This window comes from Oncorhynchus kisutch, linkage group LG7 (genome assembly GCF_002021735.2).
Source record: "Oncorhynchus kisutch isolate 150728-3 linkage group LG7, Okis_V2, whole genome shotgun sequence".
NCBI classification, from domain to species: domain Eukaryota; kingdom Metazoa; phylum Chordata; class Actinopteri; order Salmoniformes; family Salmonidae; genus Oncorhynchus; species Oncorhynchus kisutch.
In genome coordinates this window covers 27,186,335-27,207,271 of record NC_034180.2, presented here as the reverse complement: position 1 = coordinate 27,207,271, position 20,937 = coordinate 27,186,335, and the positions used below count along the sequence as shown (strand labels likewise).

The following is a 20,937-nucleotide window of genomic DNA, read 5'->3' as shown; positions in this document are numbered from 1 at the left end:
ATCAAAATACATTTTAGATTTTAGATTCTTCAAAGTAGCCACTCTTTGCCTTGACAGCTTTGCACACTCCTGGCATTCTCTCAACGAGTTTCATGAGGAATGCTTTTCCAATAGTCTTGAAGGAGTTCCCACATATGCTGTTCACTTGTTGGCTGCTTTTCCTTCAGTCTGCGGTCCAACTCATCCCAAACCATCTCAATTGGGTTGAGGTCGGGTGATTGTGGAGGCCAGGTCATCTGATGCAGCTCTCCATCACTTTCCTTATTGGTCAAATAACCCTTACACAGCCTGGAGGTGTGTTGGGTCATTGTCCTGTTGAAAAACAAATAATAGTCTTACTAAGCACAAACCAGATGGGAGGACGTATCGCTGCAGAATGCTGTGGTAGCTATGCTGGTCCTGTGGCGGTCCTCATGAGAGCCCGTTTCACCATAGCGCTTGATGGTTTTTGCGACTGCACTTGAAGAAACTTTAAAAGTTCTTGAAATGTTCCGTATCGACTGACCTTCATGTCTTAAAGTAATGATGGATTGTTGTTTCTCTTTGCTTATTTGATCTGTTCTTGCCATAATTTGGACTTGGTCTTTTACCAAATAGGGCTATCTTCTGTATACCACCCCTACCTTAACACAACTGATTGGCTCAAACACATTAAGACGGAAAGAAATTCTACAAATGGACTTTAACAAGGCACACCTGTTAATTGAAATGCATTCCAGGTGACTACCTCATGAAGCTGGTTGAGAGAATGCCAAGCGTGTGCAAAGCTGTCATCAAGGAAAATGGTGGCTACTTTGAACAATCTCAAATTTGATTTTGATTTGATTTTGATTTTGATTTGTTGAAAAAAAAATTGGTTACTACATGATTCCATATGTGTTATTTCATAGTTTTGTTGTCTTCACTATTATTCTACAATGTAGAACATTGTAAAAAAAAAATTTTTTTAAATGGAATGAGTAGGTGTGTCCAAACGTTTGACTGGTACTTTATAGAGATATATATATATATATATATATATATATAGGGGAGGAGTGAAGGCAGGGATGAGTACAAAAGTATAAACACTAAACAGAGCAGGCTGTTGTGGTGGGCATGGAAACAATGGAAGTCTACAAAGCACTCTGTTTGATGAATCTACTAGTTGCATTCCTTTCAAAAGGTAAGAGACACGATTCCCATTATTCCACTGCTTTACGTCTATGGACAGTTCTACAGGTGACTCTGGAGTTAAAGGGATAGTGTGATTATGCTAGTTGTAGGGGAGACCATGCTAGCTGTTCAGCATCACTCCATCATGGAAAAAAATAATAGGCCTATTCTTTCTAAAAAAACAATATCTACGTATATATCAGGTAGTTGTGTATCCCTGGAAATAATTGGAATGCATGTAATCTCGAACACAAATTAATTTGACTTGTTGAAAATCAATTTTCCTTATACCTAACTTGCTTACCACTTTTTCCATGTGGTTTCTTCCTTCACAGACTTTTAGAAACAAGGGTAGCTGAATTTACCCCTTTGGCTCAATTTACCCCACTCTCCCCTACCTGTAGACTTCCAGTCGTTGTGCTAACCTAGTGGCTTGCAAAACGACCTACAACTTCTTTCAAACTGCAGAGACATAAAAACGGTATCCATGAGTTAATCTGATGCTTGGTAAAATCTTGCACTATCCCTTTAAGGAGTTGGTCAGGTTATGGAATGGTGATGGTGGTGAGCATAGCCAAAAAAAACAGTCAAAGTCAATACAATGTCATGTGCCTTATGACACAGGAGAGAGACCTGTTAGACTGTTTTGGGCCTTGAGGGTGCTGCAGTGCATGCAATGAGGCAGAACGTTTACATTTGTCTAACATGAGCATCATAGCAACACAACATAAATGGTATTGAACATGACTGAAGAACACTGCAAAAGGTTCAGTGTGTATAGTGTTGAAGTGGACCAGCTGAAGTCATCTTTCAAAGCAGTTAAAGGGACAGAATTAGATATTTAATGAGATGAAAGTTGAATCGTAGAAGGAACTTAAGTTAGGGACAGAAAAACATACAAACCAGTGAGTAACAGAGTAACTTGGCCAGGTCTTCCTCGTAAAAAAAAAAAAAAAAAGACTGACTTCTTGGATAAAAAAAGGTTGAAAAAACCCCAAAAGACCTCCAGTAAAACATTTTAAAAGCATTCCTCATTTAAGTAATGAGACTCATTAAACTACAATCTGACGCTAAGTAAAATGTTTATGAGAGAGAGAAAGAAAGAAACGAAAGGAAAAGGGTCTGCATGAAACCTCACTTTGATTATAGGGTGTCATGACAACTGATGATGGCATAAAGGAGATACGCAATCCCTGAAATAAAAAAGACCACAGGCAATGTTCCTTTACATGTCATGTGTATACCTTTATACAAACTAAGATTCTCCCAGCCAGCCAGACAAATGCACGCTGTATTTTGCATGAGAATTTGCATTTTAGAACAGCCTAAGAAAAAAAAAGCTAAAGCACTGTCAAGTAGAGACACCTACAGTTGAAGTTGGAAGTTTACATACACCTTAGCCAAATACATTTAAACTCAGTTTTTCACAATTCCTGACATTGAAGCCTTGTAAAAATGCCCTGTCTTAGGTCAGGATCACCACTTTATTTTAAGAATGTTAAATGTCAGAATAATAGTAGAGAGAATTATTTATTTCAGCTTTTATTTCTTTCATCACATTCCCAGTGGGTCAGAAGTTTACACACACTCAATTAGTATTTGGTAGCATTGCCTTTAAATTGTTTAACTTGGGTCAAACATTTTGGGTAGCCTTCCACAAGCTTCCCACAATAAGTTGGGTGAATTTTGGCCCATTCCTCCTGACAGAGCTGGTGTAACTGAGTCAGGTTAGTAGGCCTCCTTGCTCGTACACGCTTTTTCAGTTATGCCCACAAATGTTCTATAAGATTGAGGTCCGGGTTTGTGATGGCCACTCCAATACCTTGACTTTGTTGTCCTGAAGCCATTTTGCCACAACTTTGGAAGCATGCTTGGGGTCATTTGGGTCCATTTGGAAGACCCATTTGCAACCAAGCTTTAGCTTCCTGACTGATGTCTTGAGATGTTGCTTCAATATATCCACATCATTTTCCTTCCTCATGACGCCATCTATTTTGTGAAGTGCACCAGTCCCTCCTGCAGCAAAGCACCCCCACAACATGATGCTGCCACCTCCGTGCTTCACGGTTCTTTGGCTTGCAAGCCTCCCCCTTTTTCCTCCAAACATAATGATGGTCAATATGGCCAAACAGTTCTATTTTTGTTTCATCAGACCAGAGGATATTTCTCCAAAAAGTACAATCTTTGTTCTCATGTGCAGTTGCAAACATTGGTCTGGCTTTTTTATGGCGTTTTTTGAGCAGTGTCTTCTTCCTTGTCGAGCGGCCTTTCGGGTTGTCAATATAGGACTTGTTTTACTGTGGATATAGATATTTTTGTACCTGTTTCCTCCAGCATACTCACAAGATCCTTTGCTGTTATTCTGGGATTGATTTGCACTTTTCGCACCAAAGTACGTTCATCTCTAGGAGACAGAACGCGTCTCCATCTTGAGCAGTATGACGGCTACGTGGTCCCATGGTGTTTATACTTGCGTAATATTGTTTGTACAGATGAACATGGTACCTTCAAGCGTTTGGAAATTGCTCCCAAGGATGAACCATAATTATGGAGGTCTACAAAAGACAATTCTGAGGTCTTGGCTGATTTCTTTTGATTTTCCCATGATGTCAAGCAAAGAGGCACTGAGTTTGCAGGTAGGCTTTGAAATACATCCACAGGTACACCTCCAATTGACTCAAATGATGTCAATTAGCCTATCAGAATCTTCTAAAGCCATGACATCAATTTCTGGAATTTTCCAAGCTGTTTAAAGGCACAGTTAACTTAGTGTTTGTAAACTTCTGACCCACTGGAATTGTGATACAGTGAATTATGAGTGAAATAATCTGGCTGTAAACAATTTTTGGAAAAATGTCTTGTGTCATGCACAAAGTAGATGTCCTAACCAACTTGCCAAAACTATAGTTTGTTAACAAGACATTTTTGGAGTGGTTGAAAAACGAGTATATGACTCCAACCTAAGTGTATGTAAACTTCTGACTTCAACTGTACATTCTAAAAAAATACATATATGTATATTGACACTTGCACCACATATGTGGCCTGTATGACGGTGGTTAGTTCTTAGATCTAATACAGCTGTAAAGCCAGTGCACCTGTAAAATGATGGACACTTCTTCCTGTTTGTGCCACTGGAACTGATGTGAAAAAGGCACCTTTAATTCATTAGGCCTATCACTGATGTGTGTGTGTGTGTGTGTGTGCATGCTACATTCCCTCTGAAGCGTATGGAGAGTTGAGCAAGACCATAGAATGGCTTTTCAACACGTCAAGGAAATGTTTCACCTTCAGCTGACAATTCCATCTTACTGGAAACAGTTAGCTTGAGTCACCAATGTAATCAATGCTTGTTGTCGTTATCTTAAGGACAGAGTACAGGGAGGAAATTGAGGTTCCAAAGTGTATCAAAATTGGTGTCGACAGGAAAGTTGTGCCTCAAATCAAAATGTTTGTCCTCACACACAACAGTTGGGTGGAATACAATATTTGATATGTTCATTATGTAATGCAATATTTCATGCAATGAATTTGTAGAAATGTATAATTTTGCAATAGAGAAGTCTGATTTGTCGATTGTTATTTGCCTCTTTGTGTATTGTATGCATTTATTTAAAAAAACAACATGACCTGATTTTAATTTAGTGGGTGGGGACTGAATGTGAAGCCAGCCAGCCAGCCAGACACACCCACAGAGCACACAGAACTAGGGTGCTTATCAGTAATCCACTAGTATCTCACGGTTCTGGTTGCCAATATCAGCAGTCCAGTGGATCCCTCACCTGGTCTGTTCTCCTTTAGTTGCACTGGTATGAAAAGACAGAGTAGTTGAAAGTGTTATTCAGGCTTGCTTTCACATTGTCCAGGTCTTTCAGATCCCGGGAGAGGAACCACTTGGGAAGATTCAAAACATTAGAGGCAATAGAAGGGCAATTTGGGTTACCTTCTTTGTATTCTTTTCGGTGAAATCCCCATATAGTCCTACAGCCATGATGACTCTGTTGTGACCACAACACTTCCTTTGTTGGATGATTGTGATTTTTTTTCTTGTTATTGTTTTGTTTGGATGAAATGTTTCCAGACGAAAAACCTGAATGGACAGTTTGGCACAAAGTTAACCATAACATTAACACCACTTAAAAAATATATATATTTATCCTCCTAAAATGTATATACAGTGCATTCGTACACAGACCCTTTGACTTTTTCCACATTTACATAGTTTTTTCCCTCATCAATCTTCACATAATACCCCATGATGACTAAGCAAAAACATTATTTGTATATATTTTTTGCAAATGTATTAAAAAACAAAACTGAAATATCTATCTTACATAACTATTCAGACCCTTTACTCAGTCCTTTTTGATGCACCTTTAAGCTGGGCACACCTGTATTTGGGGAGCTTCACCCATTCTTCTCTGCAGATCCTCGCAAGCTCTGTCAGGTTGGATGGGGAGGGTCACTGCACAGCTATTTTCAGGTCTCTCCAGAGATGTTTGATCGGGTTCAATTACGGGCTCTGGCTGGGCAATTCAAGGACATTCAAAGACTTGTCCCGAAGCCACTCCTGCGTTGTCTTGGCTGTGTGCTTAGAGTTGCTGTCCTGTTGGAAGGTGAACCTTCGCTTCAGGCTGGGGTCCTGAGCCCTCCGGAGCATGTTTTCATCAAGGATCTTTCTGCTCCGTTCATCTTTCCCTCGATCCTGACAAGTCTTCCAATCCCTGCCGCTGAAAAACATCCCCACAGTATGATGCTGCCACCACCATGCTTCACCGTAGAGATGGTGCCAGGTTTCCTCCAGACGTGACGCCTGGCATTCAGGCCAAACAATTCAATCTTAGTTTCATCAGACCAGAGAATCTCGCTTCTCATATGTTCTTCTGCATTGACTTATTATTACGCACATCTGCACCTGCTTCACGACTCACGGTGTATTCCGTTACAAACGCACATTCGGGATAATGTTAAGTGTACAGTAATGTTCGGTAACATACGCAGTGATTAAATTAGTTGTGACAGATGGTGTTTTGTCAAACAATCCACAGACTCATGACAAGCATCCAGCATACAAAGTTCGCTCACATGGAAACTATGGAACAACACTAAATACACTGACTAATTGATTGACTGGCTTGCTGGCTGTGCTCTAAGACTCTATGTTACTAGAGATCCTGTTCAATTATTCTAATTCCTTATGTGGTTGCTATTGTAAAACCAGTAGGGTACAAAGAGTTAAGTTACATGTTTTCCCACAGTGTGCCAAAACCAAACTGTTTAACTGTTTTTCTCCTCTCCTGTTTTTAGGGTCTCACTCTCAGTTGGATGGTGAGTATTTTCCTCATTGAATGACATTACCATGCACCTATTCACTAACTAGTGAGGTTTCAATCTCTTCACTTCCTTTGTGTGCTCCCTTTCGTAAACCTTCATCCATATGTGTCTCTGTTAGTATGCGGAACCCCTCTCAACACTAGGATTGTGGGGGGTCAGGATGCTCTTGCAGGGAGTTGGCCATGGCAGGCCAGTCTGCACAGATTTGGCAGGCATTTTTGTGGGGGATCCCTCATCAACAAAGAGTGGGTTCTGACTGCTGCTCACTGCTTCTCCAGGTGAGGAATTGCAGGATTGCTAGAATCCTAACATTTAACTCTTACACCAAACCTAATCATAACTCAATTGAGCCTCCTTTTACAGCATTTCTGTTATCTTTTTTATATATATATATATTATCTCAGCCCCAGTACATCAAATTTGGTGGTCTACGTTGGTCGTCAGAACCAGAAGGGCTCTAACCCCAACGAGGTGGACCGCGGGGTCACTCAGATCATGTCCCACCCCAACTACACCAGAAGTACTAATGACAACGACATGTGTCTTCTCAAGCTCTCCTCCCCTGTGACTTTTACCAACTACATCCGGCCAGTCTGCCTAGCTGCACCAGGCAGCTCTTTTCATGCCGGCACTACTAGCTGGGTCACTGGCTGGGGCACCATCCGCAGTGGAGGTGAGATCTGATGGGAGAGATTAAATCTAATGCATTGGCAATAGTCTATATGTAAAATATATTTGTAATATAATAGGAGTGATCAATTGTAACAAAATACATTTTCCTCAAAAAAAACTTCAAAATTAATCGATCAAGTAATGCATTTCAAATCATGTTGTACTAACTTTACTTGTCTGAATGTGTTTCCCATCTCCTCAGTGTCCCTGCCCTCACCAAAGACCCTACAGGAGGTGGAGGTGCCAGTAGTGGGAAACAGGCTGTGTAACTTTAACTATGGAGTAGGTACAATCACAGACAACATGATCTGTGCTGGTCTAGCAGCAGGAGGAAAGGATTCCTGTCAGGTAAAATCTCTTGGTTATCCTTTTTGTTTATTACATTGTGGGTCAATTACATATTGGTCCGATTCCCCGGACACAGGTTATACCCAATCCTAGTCTAAAAAGCATGTTCACAGTGTAAATGGCTCCTCATCTGAGACTGTGCTTCATCTGGGAAACCGACTGTTTCATAATCCTGTGAAAATGCAATCTCAGTGACACTGTAAATCTGTCTATGCATAGGGGGACTCCGGAGGTCCGATGGTAACCAATCAGGGTACTCGCTGGATCCAGTCTGGTGTTGTGAGTTTCGGCAAAGGCTGTGCCCTGGCAAAATTCCCAGGAGTGTACACCAGAGTGTCCCAGTACCAGACCTGGATCAACAGCCAGATCAGCAGTGACCAGCCTGGCTTTGTCACCTTCTCCTCCAGTGGGACTGACTCTGACCTCAGTGTCTTCTGTACTGGTCTTTCAGCCCCTACAACCACCACTACCACTACAACCACCCCTACAACCACCCCTACAACCGACACCTACAACAACCACCCCTACAACAAACACTACAACTGCCCCTACAACCGCCCCTACCACTGTCCCTACAACAACCACTACAACCGCCCCTACAACCGCCCCTACAACAACCACTACAACTGCCCCTACAACCACCACTACTGCCCCTACAACCACCACTACCACCACAACTGCCCCTACAACTGCATGTACATACCTACAGTGCCTTCGGAAAGTATTCAGACCCCTTGACATTTTCCACATTTTGTTACGTTACAGCCTTATTCTAAAATATATATTTTTTCCCTCAATCAACCCCATAATGACAAAGCAAAAACAGGTTTTTGGACATTTTTAAATAAAAAACGGAAATATCATATTTACATAAGTATTCAGACCCTTAGTACTTTGAAGCACCTTTGGCAGAAATTACAGCCTTGAGTCTTCTTTGTTATGACGGTACAAGCTTTGCACACCTGTATTTGGGAAGTTTCTCCCATTCTTTGCAGATCCTCTCAAGCTCTGTCAGGTTGGATGGGGAGCGTTGCTGCTATTTTTAGGTCTCTCCAGAGATGTTCGATCAGGTTCAAGTCCGGGCTCGGCTGGGTCACTCAAGGGGATTCAGAGTCTTGTCCCGAAGCCACTCCTGCGTTGTCTTGGCTGTGTGCTTAGGGTCATTGTTCTGTTGGAAGGTGAACCTTAGTCCCAGTCTGAGGTCCTGAGTGTTCTGGAGCAGGTTTTCATCAAGGATCTCTCTGTACCTTGCTCTGTTCATCTTTCCCTCCATGTCTCCCAGTCCCTGCTGCGGAAAAACATCACCCACAGCATGATGCTGCCACCACCATGCTTCACCGTAGGGATGGTGCCAGGATTCCTCCAGACATGATGCTTGGCATTCAGGCCAAAGAGTTCAACCTTGGTTTCATCAGAGCAGAGAATCTTGTTTCTCATGATCTGAAAGTCTTTAGGTGCCTTTTGGCAAACTCCAAGAGGGCTGTCATATGCCCTTTACTAAGGAGTGGCTTCCGTCTGGCCACTCTACCATAAAGGCCTGATTGATGGAGTGCTGCAGAGATGGTTGTCCTTCTGGAAGTTTCTCCCATTCCACAGAGGAACTCTGGAGCTCTGTCAGAGTGACAATCCGGTTCTTGGTCACCTCCCTGACCAAGGCCCTTCTCCCCATATAGCTCAATTTGTCCAGGCAGCCAGCTCTAGGAAGAGTATTGGTGGTTCCAAACTTCTTCCATTTAAGAACGATGGAGGCCAGTGTGTTCTTGGGGACCTTCAATGCTGCTGAAATGTTTTGGTACCCATCCCCAGATCTGTGCCTCGACACAATCCTGTCTCAGAGCTATACGGACAATTCCTTCGACCTCATGGCTTGGTTTTTTGCTCAAACATGCACTGTCAACTGTGGGACCTTATATAGACTGGTGTGTACCTTTCCAAATCTTGTCCAATCAATTGAATTTACCACAAGTTGGCTCCAATCAAGTTGTAGAAACATCTCAAGGATGATCATTGGAAACAGGATGCACTTGAGCTCTATTTCGAGTCTCATAGCAAAGGGTCTGAATACTTATGTAAATGAAGTGTTTCTGTTTTTTGAAAACCTGTTTTCACTTTGTCATTGTGGGGTATTGTGTGTAGATTGCTGAGGGAAAAACATGTATTTAATCCATTTTGAAATAAGGCTGTAACATAACGTGGAAAAGGTCAAGGTGTCTGAATACTTTCCGAAGGCACTGTATAGACTAACTTGTGCTTATGGCTACAACTTAACGTGAATCTTTACTTTTGTAACATATCTGACTACTGAATTATTCCCTTTTATTTGTCTCTCAAATGTTTCTCTCTCTCCCTCCCTCTGCAGCTGTGGTGTGTGGCAGGGCTAGCTCCTCTTTGAACTCCCATGTTGGTGGCGGAAGCTCGTTGGCGACAGCAGGTTTGTGGCCCTGGATAGCCAGCATACAGACTAACGGAGCGCACGTCTGCGGGGGCACTTTAGTGGCGGTAGACTCTGTCATGAGTGATGCCAGCTGCTTTTCTAGGTAAGTGAACTCTACCTGTATGTCAAAGTGGGAGAGTTAGTAGCTGGATTGAAATGTCAATTCCTTACATGATTCTAAGGAAATCTAGTCATAGAACCTACATTTTGATTGGATTTAGATTTTTTTTTTTACAGTGCCATTACATTAACAGTTAGTGACGCATAGAAACGTTTCCTTTTCAACCCTAATGCAAAGGTTAACCAAGATTAATACGTATGACATTTGTAAAATCACTGTGCTACTGAAAATTCTAGGAGGGGTAGCTGTCTATAAACAACACACATGTTTCACACAACCTTGGCTTCAGAAAGCATAGTTATGGTGTCATCGTCATGTCAACCAGTGTCTGGGTGACTCCATGGGCTCAACAGGCACTTACTGTAGTAGTTACTCTAGTGTACCAGAGGGGGGAGCCACCAGCCAACATCTCTTCCACACTACTGTTTTACCATCCTAATCAGCTGGACAGTTTAACGTTTTGCTACCTTCACAAGGAATTTAGTGGCCCATTCAGACTTAGGATATCTATGACTTTTTCGAGTTTTGATTTAAGCACTTCTCAGTAGTTGGTACTCAGACTTACACTACATGGCCAAAAGTATGAGGATTCGACTGACACGTGTATAACAGAGCACACAGCAATGCAATATCCATAGACAGTAGAATGACCTGTACTGAAGAGCTCAGTGACTTTCAACGTGGCACCATCATAGGATGCCACTTTTCCAACAAGTCAGTTCATAACATTTCTACCCTGCTAGAAACTGGTCAACTGTAAGTGCTGTTATTGTGAAATGTCAAGGAGCAACAACAGCTCAGCCGCGAAGTGGTAGGACACACAAGCTCCCAGAACGGGACCTCCAACTGCTGAAGTGCATAAAGATCATCTGTCCTCAGTTGCGACACTCACTACCAAGATTCAAACTGCTTCTGGAAGCAACATCAGCACAATAACTGTTCGTCGGGAGTGGCAAGAAATGGGTTTCCATGGCCGAGCAGCCGCATACAAGCCTAAGATCACCACGTGCAATGCCAAGCGTCGGCTGGAGTGGTGTAAAGCTAAATAATGTCAGGAGAACGCTACCTGCCTGAATGCATAGTGCCAACTGTAAAGTTTGGTGGAGGAATAATGGTCTTGGGCTGTTTTTCATGGTTCGGCTAGGCCCGAAGGGAAAATCTTAAAGCTACAGCATAAAATTACTTTCAAGGAGATTCTGTGCTTCCAACTGTGTGACAGTTTGGGCAAGGCCTTTTCCTGTTTCAGCATGACAATGCCCCCATGCACAAAGCGAGTTCCATACAGAAATGGTTTGTCAAGATCTGTGTGGAAGAACTTGACTGGCCTGCACAGAGACCTGACCTCAACCCCATTGAACAGCTTTGGGATGAATTGGAAAGCCGACTGTGAGCCAGGCCTAATCACTCAACATTAGTGCTCGACCTCAATAATGCCCTTGTTGCTGAATGGTAGCAAGTCGCCACAGTAATGTTCACATCTAGTGGAAAGCCTTAACAGAAGAGTGGAGGCTGTTATAGCAGCAAAGGGGGGGACCAACTCCATGTTAATGCCCATGATTTTTTTGAACGAGATGTTCGACGAGCAGGTGTCCACATAATTGTGCAGGTGGGTAGTGAGCTCTGCTGGTGTGGCTCCCTTGTTCGCACTGAATAAATGTAATTCAATTAAAAAGTTTTGGTTCAATTAGTTTTTCTGTTTATCTCAAACAAATCCCTTTAAATATTGTGTAGCTTTAATTGAAATTAGATCAGCACAAGACTAATTCATGTCTGAATTTCCCTTTAATTAATAATTACGTCAACTTCAAGACAAAGAAAAGATCAACTTAGTACAATAATGAATTATGTCAAATGATGATAACATGAATGAAGAGTTGAGTATGAAGGGTGCCTACCTAGGGCATAACACATACATAACCAATACATATTACATAAGCAGTGAATAAACATTTAATAAGACAATTGGCATGAAGAGATTAATATCCCTCACTAAAGTAGCAGGGTGAGGCCGCTTGATGTACACCCCTTGGACAGGACGCTAGTCTGTCACAGGCAGTGGAGGCTCCACAGAGAAGGGAGGGGAGGACCATCCTCATCAGTAAATTTCATAAAAATGTAAATTGTAAAACATTAAAGTTGTATAATTTTTAGATGAAACTATACTAAATATAATCACGTCACGTTCTCACCCCCTTCCATGGATATACACAGTAATTATGACAGGCTGGAGGACACCCTCCGGAAGTTATCAGAGCTCTTGCAACATGATCTGCCATGTTGTCCACCCAATCAAAGGATCAGATAATTAATCTAGCACTGCAACCATCATCTACAGTTTGCTAGCACTGTAGTGTATAAAATGTGGTGAGTAGTTAACTCAGAGAAAGGCAATAGTTGAACAGTTATTTTAACAAATTAATTTATTCTTAAATGAAGTAGAAGCAAGAGAGAAAGAGATTGAAAAAGACAGTTTCACTTACTTAGCTAGCAAATTCAGCTAGCTAGTTCAGCCTACTGAAACACCCTGCTCAAACAGAGGGATGCTACGTTAGCTAGCTGGCTATGACTATCCAACACAACACTGGAACTCTTCCAAGTCAAGGTAAGCTTTTGGTATTACTAATTTATTGTCACCGGGGCCTGTCGGTGTAACTGCTTACTAACTTCACTGCGTGATAGTAGCAGCTATACGAACGCATTAGTTCTATTAACTATGACGTTACTTTAGCTAATATGGTGACAACGAAGTAGGCTGTGTGTAGAGTTTTGGCTTGTAAACTCTTGTTTGCAACTGTTGGAACCTCTTTGGACTAGGGGGCAGTATTTTGACGTCTGGATGAAAAGCGTGCCCACAGTAAACTGTTACTCAGATATGCATACAGTGAGGGAAAAAAGTATTTGATCCCCTGCTGATTTTGTACGTTTGCCCACTGACAAAGAAATTATCAGTCTATAATTTTAATGGTAGGTTTATTTGAACAGTTGAGAGATGGAATAACAACAACAAAAAATCCAGAAAAAAAGGCATGTCAAAAACGTATTAGGGTACCTGAGGGTACCTGAGGTTTGATTATAAATGTTGTTTGACTTGTTTGGAGAAGTTTATTGATAACTTTTGTGATTAATTTTGTATGCATTTTGAAGGAGGGAAACCGGTGGATAGCCCTCCCTCATTTTGAATGAAACGCGCCAGCTAAACTGAGTTTTTGGGGATATAAAGAAGGACTTTATCGAACAAAGGGACCATTTGTGATGTAGCTGGGACCTTTTGGAGAGCCAACAGAAGATCATCTTCAAAAGGTAAGGCATTTATTTTATCGCTATTTCTGACTTTCGTGGCGCACCAGCCTGGTTGAAAAATTTTTTTAATGCTTTTGTGTGCGGGGCACTGTCCTCAGATAATCGCATGGTGTGCTTTCGCCGTAAAGCCTTTTTGAAATCTGACACAGCGGCTGGATTAACAAGAAGCTTTTTTTCTGATGTATGACACTTGTATTTTCATGAATATTAAATAAGACTATCTGCCATTTGAATTTCGCACTCTGCAATTTCACCAGATGTTGTTGAGGTGGGTCGCAAGCACCACGTCTAGCCATAACAGGTTTTAATGATTGCACTGAATATCAGCTAGGTGCAGGTAAGCGTGTTTAACTTGGGTCAAACATTTCTGGTAGCCTTCCACAACAAGTTGGGTGAATTTTGGCCCATACCTCCGGACAGAGCTGATGTAACGGAGTCAGGCTTGTAGGCCTCCTTGCTCGCACATGCTTTTTCAGTTCTGCCCACAAATTTTCTATAGGATTGAAGTCAGGGCTTTGTGATGGCCACTCCAATCCCTTGACTTTGTTGTCCGTAAGCCATTTTGCCACAACTTTGGAAGTATGCTTGGGGTCATTGTCCATTTGGAAGACCCATTTGTGACCAAGCTTTAGCTTCCTGACTGATGTCTTGAGATGTTGCTTCAATATATCCACATCATTTTCCTTCTCATGATGCCATCTATTTTCTGAAGGGCACCAGTTCCTCCTGCAGCAAAGCACTCCCACAACATGATGCGGCCATCTCCGTGCTTCATGGTTGGGATGATGTTCTTCAGCTTGCAAGCCTCCCCCTTTTTCCTCCAAACATAACGATGGTCATTATGGCCAAACAGTTCTATTTTTGTTTCATCAGACCAGAAGACATTTCTCCAAAAAGTATGATCTTTGTCCCCATGTGCAGTTGCAAAACGTAGTCTGACTTTTTTATGGTGGTTTTGGAGCAGTGGCTTCTTCCTTGCTGAGCGGCCTTTCAGATTATGTTGATATATGACTCTTTTTACTGTGTATATAGATACTTTTGTACCCGTTTCCTCCAGCATCTTCACAAGGTCCTTTGCTGTTCTGGGATTGATTTTCAGTTTTCGCACCAAAGTACATTAATCTCTAGGAGACAGAACTTCTTCCTGAGCGGTATGACGGGCTGGGTGGTCCCAAGGTTTTTATACTTGCTTACTATTGTTTGTACAGATGTACGTGGTACCTTCAGGTGTTTGGAAATTGCTCCCAAGGATGAAACAGACTTGTGGAGGTCTACAATCTTTTTTCTGAGGTCTTGGCTGATTTATTTTGATTTTCACATGATGTCAAGCAAAGAGGCACTGAGTTTGAAGGTAGACCTTTAAATTCATCCATAGGTACACTTCAAATTATGTCAATTAGCTTATCAGAAGCTTCTAAAGCCATGACATAATTTTCTGGAATTTTCCAAGGTGTTTAAAGGCACAGTCAACTTAATGTATGCAAACTTCTGAACCACTGGAATTGTGACAGATTATTACACTGTCTGTAAACAATTGTTGGAAAAATGTCTTGTCATGCAATGTAGATGTCCTAACCAACTTGCCAAAACTATAGTTTGTTAACAAGAAATTTGTGGAGTGGTTGAAAAATGAGTTTTAATGACTCTAACCTAAGTGTGTCATCTTCTGACTTCAACTGTAGTAGCCTAAACCTATCGCTGTTACATTGAACTGGGTGAATGGAATATGAACGAGTCATCCAATATGCTGTAATAGAAAAATAAGGCCATGCTCATGAAAATAAAATAGCCCTCCCTCATTTTAAAGGGCACTGACCACCAATGATCACAGGACATCACTAAACAGAGATGCAACTCATTATCTCTCCAGCCAGGCCAACGCTTCTGAGTGGACCGTGATTCTGGGTCGTCTGAAACAGAGCGGCTCCAATCCCCACGAGGTAACCCAGAACGTCATCAACATCACCATGAGCAATGTGACAGGCAACAACGTGGCCATCCTCCGACTGGCCAGCCAACCCACATTGTCTGACTACATCCAGCCTATCTGTGTGGACAAGGGAACCAGAACCTTCAGCACAGGGACTCTGTGTTGGGTAGCTGGCTGGGCAACAGGTCAGGGTGGCGGTGAGTGGAAGGACTACTGTCTTTGTGTGTTAGTGAGAAATGTTCCCTGTTCAGAAACAAACCCTATATAGCACCAAGGCATTTGTGTAGATCTGAAATAATTGGGTAAGCAATGGTAGTAGGTCCACCTGTCTTCTGATAGGATAGGTGAGATTTTCACCATATTGCTTATAACCTATACAGGCCTCTCAGATCTACACAAATGCCTAGGGTAGGAGCTGGCTGCACTGTAAGACGTTTCTGTAATTTCAACAGTAAAACACTGTAGAATAATACACAGTAATTATCGTGCATTGTGGGAAAATGTTGTGGGCAGGGAAAGTGTCTTTGGCTCATAAATATATTGAAGGCGTGCATTGTAAGGCGCTATATTTGTTGCACCTGTGAGTGAGAATGCTGTACACAGAATACAGTAATATACTCCATTTTAGGAATTTTACAAATCTTGTCCTGAAAATTGACAGTTATTTACTGTAATTCAGAATCCTGAACCATACATCATTTTTGGAGCGCCAAAAACCTTTTGAACAATAGTGGGTGGATGGTATTGTGTTTCTGACTAACATATTTTTAGGCGTGTCTTGTTTGTTATTTGTTGCACCCGTTAGGGTGAATCCTGAACGAATTTAACTGTATGTCTTAGTGGTCCCCTAACAATTTAATATATATAGGGGACAAATCAGTGGCAGCAAGTCTCAAACCTTTAATAGTTGAATGGCTAGCCATGTCCTTTTGATCTGTTTTGGCCTGTAGTTACTGTCAGCATAGAAGCCTTTGTTAAGGCATAAAGTGCAAGTGACATAAAACACCAAATATAGTGTTTTGTGTTTATTAGGTACACCAATCTAGTATCGGGTCAGACCCCTATTTGCCTCCAGAACAGCCTGAATTATTTGGGGAATGGATTCTACAAGGTGGGGAGTTCAAACGTTGCTCAATTGGCGTCAAGGAACCAAACGTGCCAGGAAATAACATTCCCCACACCAGAGCCATCAGCCTGTAATGTTGACACCAGGCAGGATGTGGCCATGAACTTATGCTGCTTACGCCAAATCCTGACTCTCCCATCAGCATGACGCAACAGGAACTGGGATTTGTCAGACCAGGCAATGCACTCAATTGTCCAGTGTTGGTGATCATGTGCCTACTGGAGCCGCTTCTTCTTGTTTTTAGCTGATAGGAGTGAAACCCAGTATGGTCGTCTGCTGCAATCGCCCATCCGTGACAAGGACAGACGCGTTGTGCGTTCTGAGATGCCGTTCTGCACATTACTGTTGTACTGCGCCATTTTATGCCTGTTTGTGGCCTGCCTGTTATCTTACACGATTCTTGCCATTCTCCTTCGACCTCTCATCCACAAGCTGATTTCACCCACAGTACTGCCGCTGACTGGATGTTTTTTGTTTTGTTACCCTATTCTTGATGAACCCTAGACACTGTCGTGTGTGAAAAGCCAAGGAGGCCGGCCAGTTCTGATATATTGGAACTGGTGCACCTGGCATCGACGATCATACCATGCTCAAAGTCGCTTAAGTCACTCGTTTTGCCCATTCTAACGTTGAATTGAACAGTAGCACTGCCTCTGCCTTCTTTAAATAGCAAGCCACGGCCATGTGACTCACTGTCTGAAGGAGCAAAACATTTGTGAATGGGGTGGTGTACAGTACATTACATTATGCTGTAATATCACTGGATTCACTATTAGCAATTGCAGTTTTTCAATACAATTCAACAAATTACTGTATTGCTGTATATTTAATGCAGCACACTGGTAGTGATGGTGCGTTGCATCCAGGTCTTGGACCCTCCACGTCACTTGCGGTGTCCCACAAGGATCTATTCTTGGATCCATGCTGCTCATCCTGTACATGGTCATGTCATTAGCCGGAATGGAATCTCATTCCACTGCTATGCTGATGACACCCAGCTGTATGTAAAAACTACCCCAAGTCAGTCTGATGCATATGTCTCATCCATGCCTTTATCTCCTCAAGCCTGGACTACTGTAACACACTCTTCATTGTGATCCCTGGCAGGAGTCTCCAAAAGCCCCACTACATCCAGAACAGCACTGTCAGGATCCTGGTGAGAGTGAAGAAACATCACCCCCATCCTGGCATCTCTGCCGGCTCCCCGTCTCACTACGGATTTAATTTTAAAACCCTCTTGCTGACTTTCCAGCGTAGTCATGGATATCCCACTCCTTATCTCAAATACCATACCCCACCCGCACCCTCAGGTCAAGAGATGGCCTGCTCCTCCACGCCCCCAGGACCAAGCTCTGCTCCTTGGGGGAAAATCGGGCTTTCAGCTCAACCATCCCGAGCCTCTAGAATACCCTCCTGGACCACCTGAAGGCACCAAAGACTTTGAGCTCCTTTGAAAGGGCCCCAAAGACTGTTTAGGAAGGTCATTCTGTTGATAGCTGTGCTCCTTGGTGTCCTTGTCCCTTGTATCGTCAGCTGGGTTCTTTGTACCAGTTGCCCTGTCATTTTGTTTTTTATTTGAAGGCAATTTGAGATTATTCTGTATAATGAAATGCGCTTTACAAAGGTAATACATTATTATTCATTGCTGGAGGGGAATGAATCACTGTCATGAACATATTTTAATGTGTGCCTTGTAAGTGGCTATAATTGTTTCACCCATTAGTGAGAGTCCTGTACTAATTTAAGTGATATGTAAAATACTGTAAAAATGACTTTCCTACAGTTCCTTACAGTATTGTACTGTGTTTTTTATTGCTTTGACGTTTTAGTAATTTACAGGAAGCTGGCATCAAGTTACCGTGAATATCTCAGTAATATATTGGTACTATCCAGAGATATATCATCATAAGATATCTTGTTGTAATTACAATTATTTTAAAGACCAGTATATCCTTAACTACAACAACATTTTCAGTAATGGTTATAGAAAGGTTTACATGTTATGACTGTGATATATATTTTTTAGCAACCTTGATTGACTTCACCGATTAAAGAGCGCCACTAAATGACCAAAATGAAAACACTGGGTAATATGCAGTAATTATAATTGATACTGTAAATTAGTAACTGACTTGGTACTGTAAATTAGATTTAAGTAAACATTTTGGTACCGTTAAATGAATTACAGTAGCTGTAAAATAAATTATAGTACCTTTCTGGCCAATTGCTGCCAGTAAGTTTCTGTTCATTTGACAGGATATGTTTTACAGTGTCGGTATTGTTTCCGGACAGGACCGTGGGGGTGGGTATGATAAGTAATACACCCATCTCTCTTTGTCCTTAGCTGAGGAAGTTCTGCAGGGGTTCCAGACCTCTGTGGTGGAATGTGTGAATGTTTCGTCTACGGACAACATTTGCACCGGAGCTGTGACACTACTGCAGGTTTAGTACATATCTGTCATACTATTTAGCTTGCAACATGTTGTTATAAGCACATAACATTATAACCATATTAAACCTAGTGTACTTCCACCCACAGGGTAATGCCGGTGGTCCTTTGATGTGTAAGCATGGCAACTCATGGTTCCAGACTGCTGTGTTGACTGTCGACAGCAGCAGCAACACCACTAGCAATAACAGCACCAACAAAGCACGTTGGAGCAGGGATCCCCGCACCTCCCCTATCCAAGTCTTCACCAAAACCTCCCACTTCCAAAACTTCCTGACTGCCAATTTGGGAACCTTCCTATCCCCTGCCACCTCAGCTGGTGGCAGCAGTGGAGCTTCCCTGGCCCACTCCTCTCTCCTCCTCTTCTCCCTCTCCTCTGTCCTACTGTTGGGTTGGTACTAGGAAACTCCACAGCTACCATTGACAAGCCCTCTCTAACTTCCAACCAAAAGTATATTTTTTCGAGGAATTAATCCATTTTTGTCAGTGACTGGTAGTGTGTCAAAGCCAGGTTTCTAGTTTTGAACTCAGGGAGCCTTAATTTCCAGTCATTTGAATGATGAATGTTTCCAACTTCCTTTGTCTTTTTACTATTTTTGCTGTCAATGTTTTTGTATCAGTAGCATTTTCTGGATACTATTTTGTTATGACACTTACAAGCATTGCTGTTTGAGACGCAATATGCCAGGTTTTCTGTTAACTGTCTGGGTATGTGTAACATTGTAACATGACAATATCCAGATACCATGTAAAACAATGGAACATAATAATGTTGCCAGAGTTGACCCTTTCTAGCCTGAGCGAAATGTTCCATTTCTTGCAGGATCAAGACCTCTGCATATATTAATGGGTATACTTTGCTGGTGTAAAACCATGATTAGGCATTTTGAAAGCTGAGAAACAGCGCCTTGACTGATTGCTATTGTATGTCACATTTCAAGAAATAACCTGTGAAAACATGCTTCTTATACAAAAATCTATGCTTTCTCCCAAACAACTGCCATTCCCACAACTTTTTAATGAAGATGAGGAAAGAGAGCATATTGTCTTTGTTTGATAAGTGTTGAACATTTGAAATCAGAATAGAAATACCTTTTACTGATGTTATTTTTCAAAAATTCTATGGAATATTCCTTGATCAGACACTATCTGGTTAGTAAATAAATAAAAATCTGCATCAAAACAAATTACAACCAGCATTTAGTCTTACATGAGGAAATAAGTAATATAATATTAAAACAACCTTATTCTTTCAATGAAGTTTTGGGGAATAGATTGTCTGTCATAGCCATAACATTCATCTCAGTGATTTTTACCATAAAAATTGATCTGGAATTACAGTACCTATAGAAAGACTACGCTCCCTTAACTTTTTCAAAATATTGTTGTGAGAAAACAAGTATATATTAAAAATACATAACTGAAATATAACTGGATAAGTCTCCTGATTTATAAGCCCCCTGATTTAATACTTGGCAGAAGCACCTTCGGCAGCAATTTCAGCTGTGAGTTCTGAAATATGTTTCTACCAACTTCGTATTTAGAACTCTGGAGAGACCTGAAAATAGCTGTGGAGCGATGCTCCCCATTCAACCTGACACAGGTCGAGAGGATCTGCAGAGAAGAATGGGAGAAATTCCCCAAATACAGGTGTGCCAAGCTTGTAGCATCATACCAAAAAGACTCAAGGCTGTAATCGCTGCCAAAGGTGCTTCAGCAAAGTACTGAGTAAAGGGTCTGAATACTTATGATATATATTTTCTTAGGGATATTTCAGTATTTTCTTTCTTCACATTTGCAAACATTTCTAAAAACCTGTTTTTGGTTTGACATTATGTGATAGTGTGTGTAGATTGAGGAAAAACAATTGAAACCATTTTAGAATTAGGCTGTAACGTAACAATGTGGAAAAAGTCTAGAGGTCTGAATACTTTCCAAATGTACTGCAGATTTGGCAATATATGAACATTCTTCTTTACAAAACCGTTCAAGCTAGGTCAAGTTCCTTGGGGAGTGTTGATGGACAGCAATCTTTAAGAAATGCCACAAATTATCAATTGGACATTTATCT

The 20,937-nt window shown here is 41.6% G+C and overlaps 1 protein-coding gene across 7 annotated transcripts; it reads left to right on the top strand.

Annotated features, from left to right (window-relative positions):
• Positions 1 to 1,059: 1,059 nt before the first annotated feature.
• LOC109894380 (prostasin) lies at positions 1,060 to 20,426 on the top strand. Of its 7 annotated transcripts, none has more exons than XM_031828779.1 (10): positions 1,060 to 1,162; positions 6,460 to 6,480; positions 6,605 to 6,764; positions 7,039 to 7,159; positions 7,361 to 7,506; positions 7,726 to 7,948; positions 9,866 to 10,043; positions 15,169 to 15,488; positions 18,762 to 18,859; positions 18,957 to 20,426. In XM_031828779.1, exons 3-10 carry the CDS (start codon positions 6,669 to 6,671, stop codon positions 19,266 to 19,268), a joined length of 1,494 nt encoding a protein of 497 aa, XP_031684639.1. In that variant the 5' UTR covers positions 1,060 to 1,162; positions 6,460 to 6,480; positions 6,605 to 6,668; the 3' UTR covers positions 19,269 to 20,426. The 7 variants fall into 7 exon arrangements, with proteins under 7 accessions (XP_031684639.1, XP_020343419.1, XP_031684637.1 ...); XM_020487830.2 differs by having other exon boundaries at positions 6,891 to 7,159; positions 7,726 to 7,912; XM_031828777.1 differs by having other exon boundaries at positions 6,891 to 7,159; positions 18,957 to 20,425.
• Positions 20,427 to 20,937: the final 511 nt, after the last annotated feature.